The sequence below is a fragment of the Arvicanthis niloticus genome, chromosome 12 (assembly GCF_011762505.2).
Source record: "Arvicanthis niloticus isolate mArvNil1 chromosome 12, mArvNil1.pat.X, whole genome shotgun sequence".
Lineage (NCBI taxonomy): Eukaryota > Metazoa > Chordata > Mammalia > Rodentia > Muridae > Arvicanthis > Arvicanthis niloticus.
Genome location: NC_047669.1, coordinates 19452951 through 19465533, shown reverse-complemented (window position 1 = coordinate 19465533; position 12583 = coordinate 19452951). Strand labels below are relative to the sequence as shown.

General features: G+C 43.0%; 2 protein-coding genes across 4 annotated transcripts in view; one reads left to right on the top strand and one right to left on the bottom strand.

The window, feature by feature from the left end:
* Fyttd1 (forty-two-three domain containing 1) overlaps positions 1-9956 on the bottom strand; it is a 32510-nt gene extending 22554 nt beyond the window's left edge. Inside the window, exons 1-2 of one of the 2 annotated variants that reach the window (XM_034515617.2) lie at positions 9720-9956; positions 1909-2037 (exon numbers count right to left, since the gene is read on the bottom strand). In XM_034515617.2, coding sequence (XP_034371508.1) covers positions 1909-2037; positions 9720-9822 — 232 coding nt within the window. In that variant the 5' untranslated portion in view covers positions 9823-9956. The remainder of the gene's footprint in view (positions 1-1908; positions 2038-9719) is intronic. The other variant, XM_034515618.2, reaches the window with a different exon arrangement.
* Rubcn (rubicon autophagy regulator) overlaps positions 9924-12583 on the top strand; it is a 56965-nt gene continuing 54305 nt past the window's right edge. Inside the window, exon 1 of one of the 2 annotated variants that reach the window (XM_034515614.2) lies at positions 9924-10452. The gene's annotated coding sequence lies outside the window, so the exon portion shown is untranslated. The remainder of the gene's footprint in view (positions 10453-12583) is intronic. The other variant, XM_076942824.1, reaches the window with a different exon arrangement.

Here is a 12583-nt window from a genome sequence, read left to right as displayed (position 1 = left end):
AAACTAGATCCAACTATTTAACACATTCTTAGAAGCCGAAGGTATGGGTCAGCTGTCAAGAGCACTGCTGCTCTTCCAGATTACCAAGTTCACTTTCCAGAGCCCAAGTCAGGTGGCTCCCAGCCACATGAACCACACAGAACGCCAGCTCCAGGGTCTCCAATGCCTGCTCTCATCAGCAACTATATTCACATGCACACACCCTACATAGAGCTAAATATAAAACAAACCTTTAGAGAACACTGGGTTTCTTGTAAGGTCCAGTCTCACTAATATATTTTTGAAAACATGCTGATATATTACCTGTTAAACACAGAAGTTATACTGTACTGAAGATTAATTTTTGCTTTTCAAAATACAGAATAAAAAATTGAGTTGGTTACTTTGGCAAAGTTATTTTTATTCATGTGAAAAAGATATTTCTTGGGGGCTGGAGAGATGACTGGGCAGTTGAGAGCACTGACTGCTCTTCCAGAGGTCCTGAGTTCAATTCCCAGCATCCAGAGTGGCTCCCAACCATCTGTGATAAAATCTGATGCCCTCTTCTGGCATGCCTGGGGACAGCAACAGTGTACTCAACATATATAAAAATAAATAAATAAATCTTTTTAAAAAAAAAAAAGAGAGAAGAAAAAGATATTTCTTGTTATTTGAACAAAGGTTTACTCTAAGATGCTGGTATAGTTGCTAAAAAGTTAATTTATAATATATGTGTTGAATTATTGTTCCTAATCTATTTTAGAACAAAATGATAATAGGTAAAGCAGCTATCAAAGTATCAGTAAGTATACCTACAACAGTCAGTTTAGAGTGTTGCCTTTGAAAAATGTACAAATAAAGCTCTTGGATGATAAGACAGAGTTCGGAGGAGAGCTCGGTAAGGTAGTGCACACCTTTAATATCAGCACTTGAAAGGCAGAGGCAGCCAGGTCTCTGTGAGTTTGCAGCCAGCTTAGTCTACATAGCTAGTTATGGCTACACAGTGAGACGCTGACTATAAATAAAATTAAATTAAATAAATCTGCCTACTGGTAATTTTCTCTGCACAACAACAGTCTTCACATAGTAAAGAGTTCTCATTTACAAAGCAAGTTTGCTTCCTGTAACACTTAGATATGCTTTTATTCAAATTGAGAATTTTCCAGTAAACAGAGTAGTTCTCCAATAGAGTAAATTATCTTATGGTGCAGTATGCTCTTCCACTGAACAAATTCAAGCTGGAGTCAGTTTTCATCAGACTATCACTGGGGAAGGAAAACAGGACCACATGCTATATAAGACCTTTGGTAATTCTAAACTCTAAACATAATTTAAACTATTTATAAACTGGGATTACTTCTAAACAACTTAGTATTTTAAGGAACAATCAATTAACAGCTATTTCAGGAAATAATGTTTTTTCAGGTTTTCAGAATTAAACACAAATCTGAGAATATTGGTGTATTCCTGTGCCCTACCTCCAGCCTTGAGCAGGCCTGAAAGACCTAGTTTACCAGAATAAACCAAATAATAGGACCTAGGTGGAGTTATCCACCTTGGCTACACATACAACCTGCTACAGGAACTTAGAAGAATAAACTGCCTGCTGAGCTTGCCTTGAGACATCTCTGGCTGTGACTAAGAATGGGTTCCCCCACCCATCTTCAGCTGAAACCAGAAGGGGTTCAGTGGGACTTTCCCTTTAAATTAGAAGAGCTGAATATTAAACTTCAAGCCTTGATCAGAGAACTTTTGTCTTGGCTTCATGTTTCTCTCGCCCTTCTGTCTCTTTTTTCATTTCCAGCCCCCCTTTCAGGTGAACCCAGTTGGTCCATGGCGGCAGGCAGATACATATTCCTTCCAGGTTTTAAGTTTATGGCTGAACATATAACATTACAAGTCCATAAATAACAGCATTTTAGACCTTACCAGAATTCTGCTGGATTCCCCACCGTACTCTCATCCTGAATTGCCGGGTACCACTTTGCTGTAGTCTTCTATTTAGTCTTGGAAAATTTTGCTTCTTTCCTTCCTTTCTATTCAGTTTGATAATATCATCTACCAAAAAAAAAAAGGTAATGCCATAATTATTTTCATTTTAACACACTGAATAAAATTAATCTGTCTCATTTTGTAGTCAATAGAGTTCTCCTATGTCCCTAACTTAGTTAGTCCCCATTACTATTATCTTCACTGTTTCAGACAGTGTGTAGCCAAGGCTGGTTAAGAACCTGCCATAGAGCTTAGGTTACCTGGATCCCCAGGACTCCCAAGCCCCTTTCCCTTATCCTAAGCTTTAATCAGCCATTTTGCCTGATGAAATGCTTGGGGAATAAAACATTCTCTAGTAAAAGTTCCAACCAATAGACAAAAACAGATCTACCAACTGATGAATTCTACCAGGGAGGGAAACAGTAAGTAGATTCAGCTTAGTAGTAGTGTTTACTTAGAACATACAAGGTCTTGGGTTCAAACTGAGTACTGCCAACAACAAAATGTCTAGCTACCTTTTTGTTGTGCATAGTGGCACATGCCTGTAGTTGCAGCAAAAAGAGACAGAGGCAGGAGAGTCAGAAGTTCACAGCCAGCTTTGACTAGAGATCGAGTCTGAGGTGAACTTGGGCTCTCAGAGTAATATCTCAACAAAACACAATCAACCAACTCAAAATAACAACAAGAAAAACCTCAAAAGTCCAATGTTCTAAATTCACCTCAATTCAGAAAACATTTATTGGATGTACAGTTTATGCACTTAATTCATGTGTAAGACTATTATAAGGGAAAAAAGTGTAAGATACTCCCCATTCTCAGTAAGTTTAGGTTATTTATGAAAACAGGCATGCAAATAGCAAGCAAATGAACAAGTATCATAATAAAGCAATGGCACTTTGGTTCTGTCCTTTCTAGCAAAGTCATTCATAATTCTCTCTATTCTGACCTCTCCAACTCTGTAAGCTTTATTACTTCCAAAAACACCTTCAACAGCCTCAAATTAATTTATAAACATCATACTGTGTTAATACCACAATGAACAATGTTAAGTATGAGAAAATTAAACATATATCAAATTCTTATTAAGTGTCAAAGGTTACTAGAAACCAACAATATACTCATTCAAAAAATATCTGGCACCAGGGAGATGGCTCCACAAATAAAGGCACCTACCACCAGGCTGGACAGCCCAAGTTTATTACCAGGACCCATACAGTGAAAGAGGACTGATTCTCCACAAGCTATCCTGAGTTCTTTCCACACTCATACTGAGGTGTGCAATGATCCCCCAAAAGTGTTTAAAAAAAGAAATATCTAAACTCAGCTGGGTGTAGTGGCATACACTTGTAATCCCAGCTTGACAGAATGAAGCAAGTGGGCTGCTGTAACTTTAAGGCCAGTCTTGGCTGTATAACGACGCCATTCTATCTCATGAAAGACAGAGGATGAAAGGCAGAGAATGAAAAGCGGGAAGGAAAAGAAAGGATGGGAAATTCTCTAGTCCCAAAACCCAGTGTTAAGTGTGGTGACTGACAAAGCAAATAACCAAAGAAACTGCACTGTCAACAACTTTCTACTAAAGCTAAAAGCTAATTCCAATCATTTTACCAAATCACTTTAACCATAACTGTATCAATATAATTAGTTTTTCCTCAATCAGTGAAGGAAATACAAGAGATTATTAAGGACCATTTCTTGGTGTTCTCTCTCTCTCTCTCTCTCTCTCTCTCTCTCTCTCTTTTTTTTTTTTTTTTTGGTTTTTCAGCGATCTGACTGCCTCTGACTCCCAAGTGCTGGGATGAAAGGCCTGCACTAGCACACATGGCTTAAGGGTCATTTCTTACATGATTTATATTATTTCTCCCATAAGTTGTCCTCTGGCCTAAATGAACAAAGCAACATGCATCCACACATACACAAAAGCAAATATATGTAATTTAAAGTACTTCAAAGTACCATTTTCCTCTTGAGACTCATCTCCAACTGCAAACTAGTTGACTACATTTAAAAACACAGGGGCTTTGGGTGTAGCTCATGGTACAGTGTTCCCTAGCATTCATAAGACCCTAGGTTTGATCCTCAATACCAATTAATAAGATAAAAGACACTGAAAATCATTTGTTAGTCATGCTCCCTTACTGAAGAAAACTACCCCCCCCAAAAAAAAAAAAAAAAAAAAAAACTATTAGAAAGAAAGATTTTGGGAGAGGAAGAAGGGTGGGAGGTCATCCTTTCAGAGATTTCATTCAGTCTGTGGTCATCTGACCCCATTGTTTCTAAGCCTATAGGTGACAAACAGCATCATAATGGAAGGGCACCGAAGGAAAACTGACTGCCTCCTGACATCCAGGCAAAGAAGTGGGTGCTACCCTTCAAAGGCACACCTTTAGTAACTGCTTCCTCCAATAAGGCCCTACTTCACCTAAATAGCCCATTCAGTTATGAATTTATCAATGTCTAATCCAGTGAGGGCATTATTGCCTTCATGATTCAATCACTTCTCAACAGCTCCACCAGCTGGCAAAACCACGCCTTCAACATAGGAGCCTTTTGGGAGATACTATATTTAAACAGTAACACTAGGTTTAAAACAAAAGGCTTCATAAATATCAGACATATGAACTTATTACTAAGTTCTCATTGAGAACACAGTAAGAAAAACATCGTTTTCCCTTAACCTACTTTCCACCAGATATTTACAACCTCAAAACTTTGAGAATATACCCAATGAATTTGGTCAGGAAATTAGGGGCAAAAGAGGTGTTGATTTTGACTACGAGGGTAATTTTGTTGTTTCTGAGACAAGGTTCCACTCACTGTGTATCCCTGGCTAGCCCGGAACTCAGAGTAGGCTGGCTTGGGACTCAGAGTTCTACCTCCCTCTACTTTGAAACTGCTGGGATCAAAAGCATATGCTACAATGCCTAACATACCAGAGTAATTTTTACACAGGGTAATTTTTAATATAGCTGAAATTTAAGATGAAGTCTCACTAGCCTGAAACTCTTGATCCTCCTGCCTTGTCTTCTAGAGCGCCCATTACTAGTATATAATAAAATTCTTGCTGCAACTAAAAAATAGGAAGACATCTTATTATCTAAAGTTTTTTTAATATGAAAGGAGAACATGGCCACTCCTACCCAGTGAGTAGACAGGGTAAACACTGGAAGAAAAAAATGCATTACAATGAACTACATTATAATGAACTATATCATATTCTCTGGGGCTAGAGGATAGGTCAGCAGTTAAGAGCACTTGCTGCAACCAGTGGTGGTCATGCAAGCCTTTAATCCCAGCACTCTGGTGGCCGAGGCAGGTGGATCTCTGAGTTCAAGGCCAGCCCAGTCTACAGAGCAAGCTCCAGGTCAGCCAGGGCTACACTGGAACCCTGTCTCAAAAAACAACAAAAAAGAGCACTTGCTGCTCTTCCAGAAGACCCAGGTTTAATTCCTTGTGGTCACAACTCAAGTTCCAAAGGATCTGATGTCCTCTTCTGCTTTCTACAGGCACCAGACACCCATGTGGTAAACACTTATACACATAAAATAAATATTTTATTTCTTAGTAAAGGGAAACATTTTGTCCAAGGCATTGTACATGTGTATGTGTGAGATAATTATAGTGCATTCAGTTATTCTTACAACCCCATGAAAAGCGTTACAATATAATTTTTTAAATTAAAAAACTGAGCCAGTGTCAATTGTTAACTAAGTCGGTAGACACTCTGTAAAACTGGTATCAGAAAACCATTATTTGTGGAGACCTTTTGCCACCACTTGGCAGGAATGTGACACTGGGCCAGGACAAGGGTAGGCTTCAGGCAGCAGGAATCTGATAATGGGCCAGGACAGCAATCTGACTTGCAGCTAGAACAAAGAAGTAGGCTTCAGGCAAGACTATGACTTTGGGCTAGGACAGGGAAGTAGGCTCAGGTATCTTGGTCATCCTGATAAGCCCTTAGAAACAGTGATCATGGGACTTTGTTTATTACCTTGCTCATTCCTTAACCTAGAACTGACCTTATTACTTGTATGGCTGGGGTCATGCTGCAGTGTTGTCTAATTGTCTCTTTTTTTTCCCTTTTAATCCTCACCCCTGTCCTGGAGAACCTGTTGGCTGACTGATCTGGCTTGGTCACATATTCTAAAATTTGGCTTTTTTTTTTTTTTTTTCTCACTATGCAGCCCTGGCGGGCCTGGAACTTGCCTCAAACTCAGAGATCTACCTGCCTGACTCAGGTTCTCTGCTGAGATTATAGGACCTGGTAAGCCTATCACAAATCTCTAAGATTCTTGCTAAAACACCAGTGCTGACAGACTTGATGCACTCTCCTGAGGCAGACAGCTCTATTTCAGCTCTCCATAGCACTATTTTTCTACCTTCAAGAAGAAGTATCTCTCTTTAGTTGATGTTCTATTTATCAAATGAAATACATAGAAAGGGGGGTAGAGGGAGGGATCAGTCAGTAAAGTGCTTACCCAACAAGCATGAAGACCCAAGTTCATATCCCCAGCACCCTTACACAAAGCTAGGTGCTGTGACACAAGTCTGCAATCCCAGCAATGGGGAGGCAGACACAGGATCCCTAATACCTGCTGGCCAGTCAGACTCGCCAGACGGATGAGCTTCAGGTTCAGTGAGAGACCCTGCCTCATGAAGGTAGACAGTGACTGAAGACACCAGATGTCAACTTCTGGCATCCACACACACTAAAAACATACAAAACACAAGATGGCTCAGTGGGCAAAAGCCCGATGATCTGAATTTAACCTCTGGAACCAATGGCAGGAGAGAACCAACAACTGGACCTCCACATGTGTGCTGTGGCATGAATACATTTTGCACACACAGAGAGGGGAGAAACAGTATTTTTAAAGAAACACAAAACTATGATGCATTGGCTAAAATGTATTGGCTGTGGAAATAGATGTTTAACAATTCCTCTAACATCTATAGTTTGAAACTCTAAAGTCAGACTGAAATCCTAACTTCTACCTCAGACTCCTGTAAATAATTACAATAAGGGTACACACACACACCATTATATATAGTGCAGGTGTGTATAAATGACAGAGCCTTTAAGTCCAGCACTCAAGAGGCAGAGTTAGGTGATTCTCTGTGAGTTTGAGGTCACCTTGATCTACAGGTCATCCTGGTTCCAGGGTGTACATAGTGAGACCTTGTCTCAATAGATGGGACAGATACACAGATAGATACATAACATTTGTTGTCCACCAAATATTGTTCCAAGCAGTTTTTATTTGCCTATTGACCCATTTACTATAGCAAATCCATGAGGTAGCTATTATCACTTTTAGGCTTTTATTTTTAATTATGTGTGTATGACTGTGGATTTGTGCACGTGAACACGGTGTCTATGGACACCAAGAGATGGACTCTCTGGAGCTGGAGTTACTTTGTGAGCCAAGCTGCCAAAAGTAGGTACTGGGAACCAAACTTTGGGTCTCTGCAAGAACAGTATGTTCTTAACCACTGAGCAGTCTCTCTGGCCCCTACTATCACCGTTTTAGACAATCTGTCCATGGTCACAGGGCTAGTAAATGTCAGAAGCAGGGTGCTCAGGAAATAGTCTGGCTCTACGTACTTATCATTAGGAGTATAACCCTTGTGAGGTTATTAGGACATTAAATTATATTAAATGTTTTTTTCTGCCTAACATTCAATAAACATGTTATACTAATTCACGGCTTTCAATCAAAAGCTGTCTTTTTTTTGGGGGGGGGGGGGGAGGAGTTCATTACTGATCAGCCAATGTGGTCAGACTAAAGGCCAAACATATTCTTGTTAATTTACTAGTTCAAATATTAGGTTCTGACTTAAGGCAATCCCAGAAACCAAGAAAGAGTTCTTAACTGCTGATCAAAAGCTTTCCAAGTAACAGAAGAGATAACATGAATGTAAAGAAATCACAAGAGTGAGCCCAGTATTACCCTAAATAACATCCTCAGAATAGGTTATGTCTAAGTTCTGTAGTCCTTAAGCAACATGCTGCAAAAGCCATCAAAGCAGCCAGCCCCTACTTTCTACCCCAGCCTAAGGCCACTGTAAGATGCCACCACAGGAGGAGTCAAAATGGAGCACTTTGTCATCTCCTCAGCCTAGAACCATCACAGGAGCTGTCGCGGTGGGGCACCACCCTGAAATACCACTGCAGCAGCAGTCCACAGTTCCTTCCAGCCTCTCTGAGAGGGTGCCTCAGCCAAGGGGCCTGAAGTCGGGAAGGACTTCCTATCCTAATCCATGGGCCCCAAGGCAGAGAAAAGGGTTGAAAACCTACCAATCCCCGAGCAGAAAAAACCCACCAATCCCTGAGCTTCCCACAAAAACTAACCAATCCCTGAGCTTCCCACAAAAACTAACCAATCCCTGGGCAGGAAAACTCACCAATCCTTATTCTGGAAATCTCTGTCCTGAAAAGCTCTATTCCCTAAGAACCCTATATAAGCCCTGCCTTTTGTACAATAACCTGCTGTCCTCTAGTGGGAACAGAAGGCAGCCATCCCTGGGCTTGTCCCTCCTCTCCCTGGATCCTTCACTAAATCTCTTTTATGAAGATTTGCTGCCGGGTGTGACTAGAAGAAGCCAAGAAGCAGTGAAGAGAAGCAGCAAAGAAGTGGAGTAGGGCTGAGACTCCTGAGCTCCTCAGCTTAGCTGCCAGTACCTTCCCCCGGGAGCTGCAAAGGCTTCCTCTCAGAGCTGTGTCACAGGTTCCTGGGCACCCGTGTCTCAGGATGCCCTTCCCCTGGGGCACCTTTCTCCCCTCTGAGCTGTATAGTTCCTGGGTTTCTGAGGTCCAGGATATCTTTGCATTCGAAAAGAAACACAAGTTCAGTATTCAGGTATTTTAAAATGTCAAAGAGGGGTGGGGTGGGGTGGGGTGCTGAGAAAAGACCTGGTAAGAGGAAAAAGCAAGATAGCACTGATCCTATCTGGTCCCATAACTTGACTCTACAAAAATGAAATTACTTTTGAATCTGCTAAGCCAAACCAAACATAAGCCTTCATACTGTTGGATCTGAATTATTATTTTTTTTCGAAAATAAAAAACAATCCTCATGCTTTCCTTACATAATCAGCAGCAAACCACGGCATCCTTTTTATGTATACTGGACCCCATGTTCTACCTGACATTTTATCAATCTGCGTACATCTCTGCCTCCCCACCCCCAACCGGCTAACTTTGAAACCGGGCTAGGGAACACGCTTCAGTAAACACCTAATCAAACACAGTAATACGGTTCACGCTTAACGACCCCTCCGAGCGGCCGTTCTGGGACCACGTCCCGGTCCCTCGGCGTTCCCAGGGGGGCGCCGGTTGGAAATCGCCCGCCCGTGCCCAGCGCACTTCTGGGCACAGCCACACCATTCTCACAACTGCTGGCTTTAGTCAGTTGCAGCCCCAGCTCGGTTCTAAGACCCTTTATAAGGAAAAGCCCTGGGTGAGGGAGCACACGCCGGCCCGGGTGGCCCAAGAGACCGCGTCCCACGGGGGAAGGAGACAGCACCCACCCACCCTGAAGATCGCCCAGCCCGGCCAGTCCTTGTCACGACCCCTCCCAACCCCAAAGGGGGGACACGCCGGGGTCGCTCCCGTCCCACCTCGGGGGTCCCCGCCGGTTCTGCCCACGCGCGACTAAACCCGACAGGCAACCGCGGCCAACCGCCCCTTCCCCCACCGTGGCTCCCGCCCCCTCCCCCACCACGACGCGGCCACCCCAGTCCCTCACCCAGGGACATATCGATTTTGTCGAGGTTCTCATTGCTTCGTGCTTTCGGCAGCGGCGGCGGGGTCGCCGTGGCTCCCACCAACCGGGTGCCAAACCGGTTCATGACTGGGGATGCGGCGTCGGAGCAGTCAGCCGGGAAGGCCAGAGTCGCAGGCCCGCCGCCTCCCACTCACGCACGCAGACTAGCTGCAGCGCAGAGCGCGCACGCGCGCCGGCGGCGTCCTCGCCCTCCCATCCTCAGCAGCGGGCGGGGAGAGGGACTACCGAGACGAACTGCGGGCCAGAGCGGCCCACGCGAAACTGGTGCTTAGCGGCCCTTGCCGGTGCGGGGCGCCGTACAGGAGTCTCAGCCTTGAGCGCCGGGAGTAGCCGCTGTGCTAGCGCCTCGACGGTCCACACCATTGGCAGCATCTCCGAAACCGCGTCTGAAACGCTAGCCTGGCACTGCTGTTCCGGCTCGTCCTGCTGCGGAAAGACCCGGCACGCCCCTCTGCAGTGCAGCCTCGGGAGGCTGGACAGACCCCTGCGAGCTTAGATTGCTGCGATGGGTCCCAGCTCCCCTGTCTCTGAGTTGCCACGTCTGATAGCGAAGGCTGCAGTGACAGTTCTTGACTTGAGTCACCTTAACAATAAAAGTAAATGTTAATGTATCTGCACATGTCTCAATCGGCACTCTATAAACATTTGGCACGGTACTAGCTACCTTAGTAAGACCTCATCTTCCCTTGGGAGGGTAAGTACCTCTGTTTATTTGGCTGCGTTTTTCTACTACTCAGTTGAGTTGTGAGAGAAGTATATATGTTTTCCTTAATCGTCTTTACAGAAAACCTTAATGTTTCCATTCCTGCTTAATAATTCGTTTCCCCTTTATGAAATGTTATGCCCCCCCCCCTTTTTACTTAATTCTTCTACAATGCACTTGCGTGGAAGCATGTCTGTTACTCCATCCCCCACATAACAGCTCAAAACCATCTCAGATATTTTCATCTAAGGGGAAAAAAAAGCGTCAAATATTCTGTTCATGTAGAAATCTCTGCCATTTCCTAAAATTTCTTTAGTAGAGACCTGAGGGAGCTCTGTGGCGACCCAAGGAATCTGAAAACTACACTATCCTATATTTAATTTAGTAATGTCACAATCCATGTGGTTTGCAAATTCAACAGCCATGACACATTTTACTATTGTTTGCTTGGAGCTCCCATAATTTAAAATACTTCTTATCATGTACAATTGTGTCTATTAATATCGTATTTTCTAGCTTTTACCAGCTGAAACCTGGTTATATCACATCTACCCTTTTTAGTGAAGATTGTGACAGTTATTGATAGATCTTAAAAATAAAACTACATGCTAATGCTTCTTATAATAGGGTTAAAACAAGAAACCATTCTAAGTTGTGATTCCATCCAAAAGCATGACATTTTGGGGTGTTTGATGAACCATAGTAGTAGTCTTATCTTGAGAAAACCTATTATTTTCTGTTGAGACTTTGAGAGATACAATTCCTTATTCTCAAAAGTCAAGTTGGGCCAGGTGTGGTTTCCAGTGCCTTTAATTGCAATACTCAGGGGCAAAGACCAGTGAACTTCTGTAAGTTGTAAGCCAGCCAGATCATAGTTCCAGGACAATCAGGGCTACGTAAAGATTGCCTGTCTCAAAACAACAAAAGTCAAGTTGGTTTTCTTTCCCATGGCAAAACTATAACTGTATATAGTCAGTTAACATAGCACACACCTATGAAAGTGTACAAGAAATTAATGGTAAAAAGTGAATTCAGCAAGATTCAACAATAAAATCTGTCATGTCAAGTGGAATAGCCTGATGCTCTTGCCACAAGGTCCTTGAGTTTGCTAGATCATTCTGCAACTCCAACCCCTTGAACTGCTAGCAACTGGGGAAGCTAGATTGTAAAGAAGAATGTGGATGAGGCCAGAGGTGGTAGAGCAGGCCTTTGATCTTACCACTTAGAAGGCAGAGGCAGGTGCATCTCTGAGAATACCAGACCAACCAGAGCTCTATAGTGAGACTGTGTACCAAAACAACAAAACCAAACAACCAAACAAAAAAGTTTCTAAGGCTCCTGGGTTTATTGAGTAGTACATTTATCATTTCCTTCAGTCATTTGTTATATCACCTGTAGCCGCCTGCGGCCACCGGAGCAACTGGGTTCACCTGAAAGCGGGGCTGGAAATGATAAAGATGGGACAGAGAGTCGAGAAAAGCATGAAGCCAAGACAAAGCTTTCTGATCAAGGCTCGAAGTTTAATATTCAGCTCTTCTAATTTAAAATGAAAGCCCCACCGAACCCCTTCTTGTTTCAGCTGGAGATGAGTGGGGGAACCCATCCTTAGTCATTGCTGGAGATGTTTCAAGGCAAGCTCAGCAGGCAGTCTATTCTAAGTTCCTGTAGCAGGTTGTATATGTAGCCAGGTGGGTAACTCCACCTAGGTCCTATTATTTGGTCTCTGTGGTAAACAAGGTCTTTCAGGCCTGCTCAAGGCTGGGGGTAGGGCACAATTATCTTATAGACCTTAGTCTGCATAGGTTTTCCTAAGATTCTTTAAGATCCTTCGTTGGGCAGTGGTGGTGTACAACTCTAATCCCAGCACTTGGGATTCAGAGGCAGGCAGATCTCTGTGAGTTTGAGGCCAGAAACCCTATCTTTACATTTCTGAGATCCTCTAAGCACAAGACATTTCTCCCTGTATTAGCCCTCTGTCATTAGTTATAACTTCTTCACTTTCTGCTCATTTGTAGGAGTAAACTACAGAGAAGAATTGTAAATTGGTTCTATTTTTAAAGCAAAACAAAACAGGAGGGTCTTATATGCAGCCCTGACTGGCCTGAAGCTCAGTATGCAATCA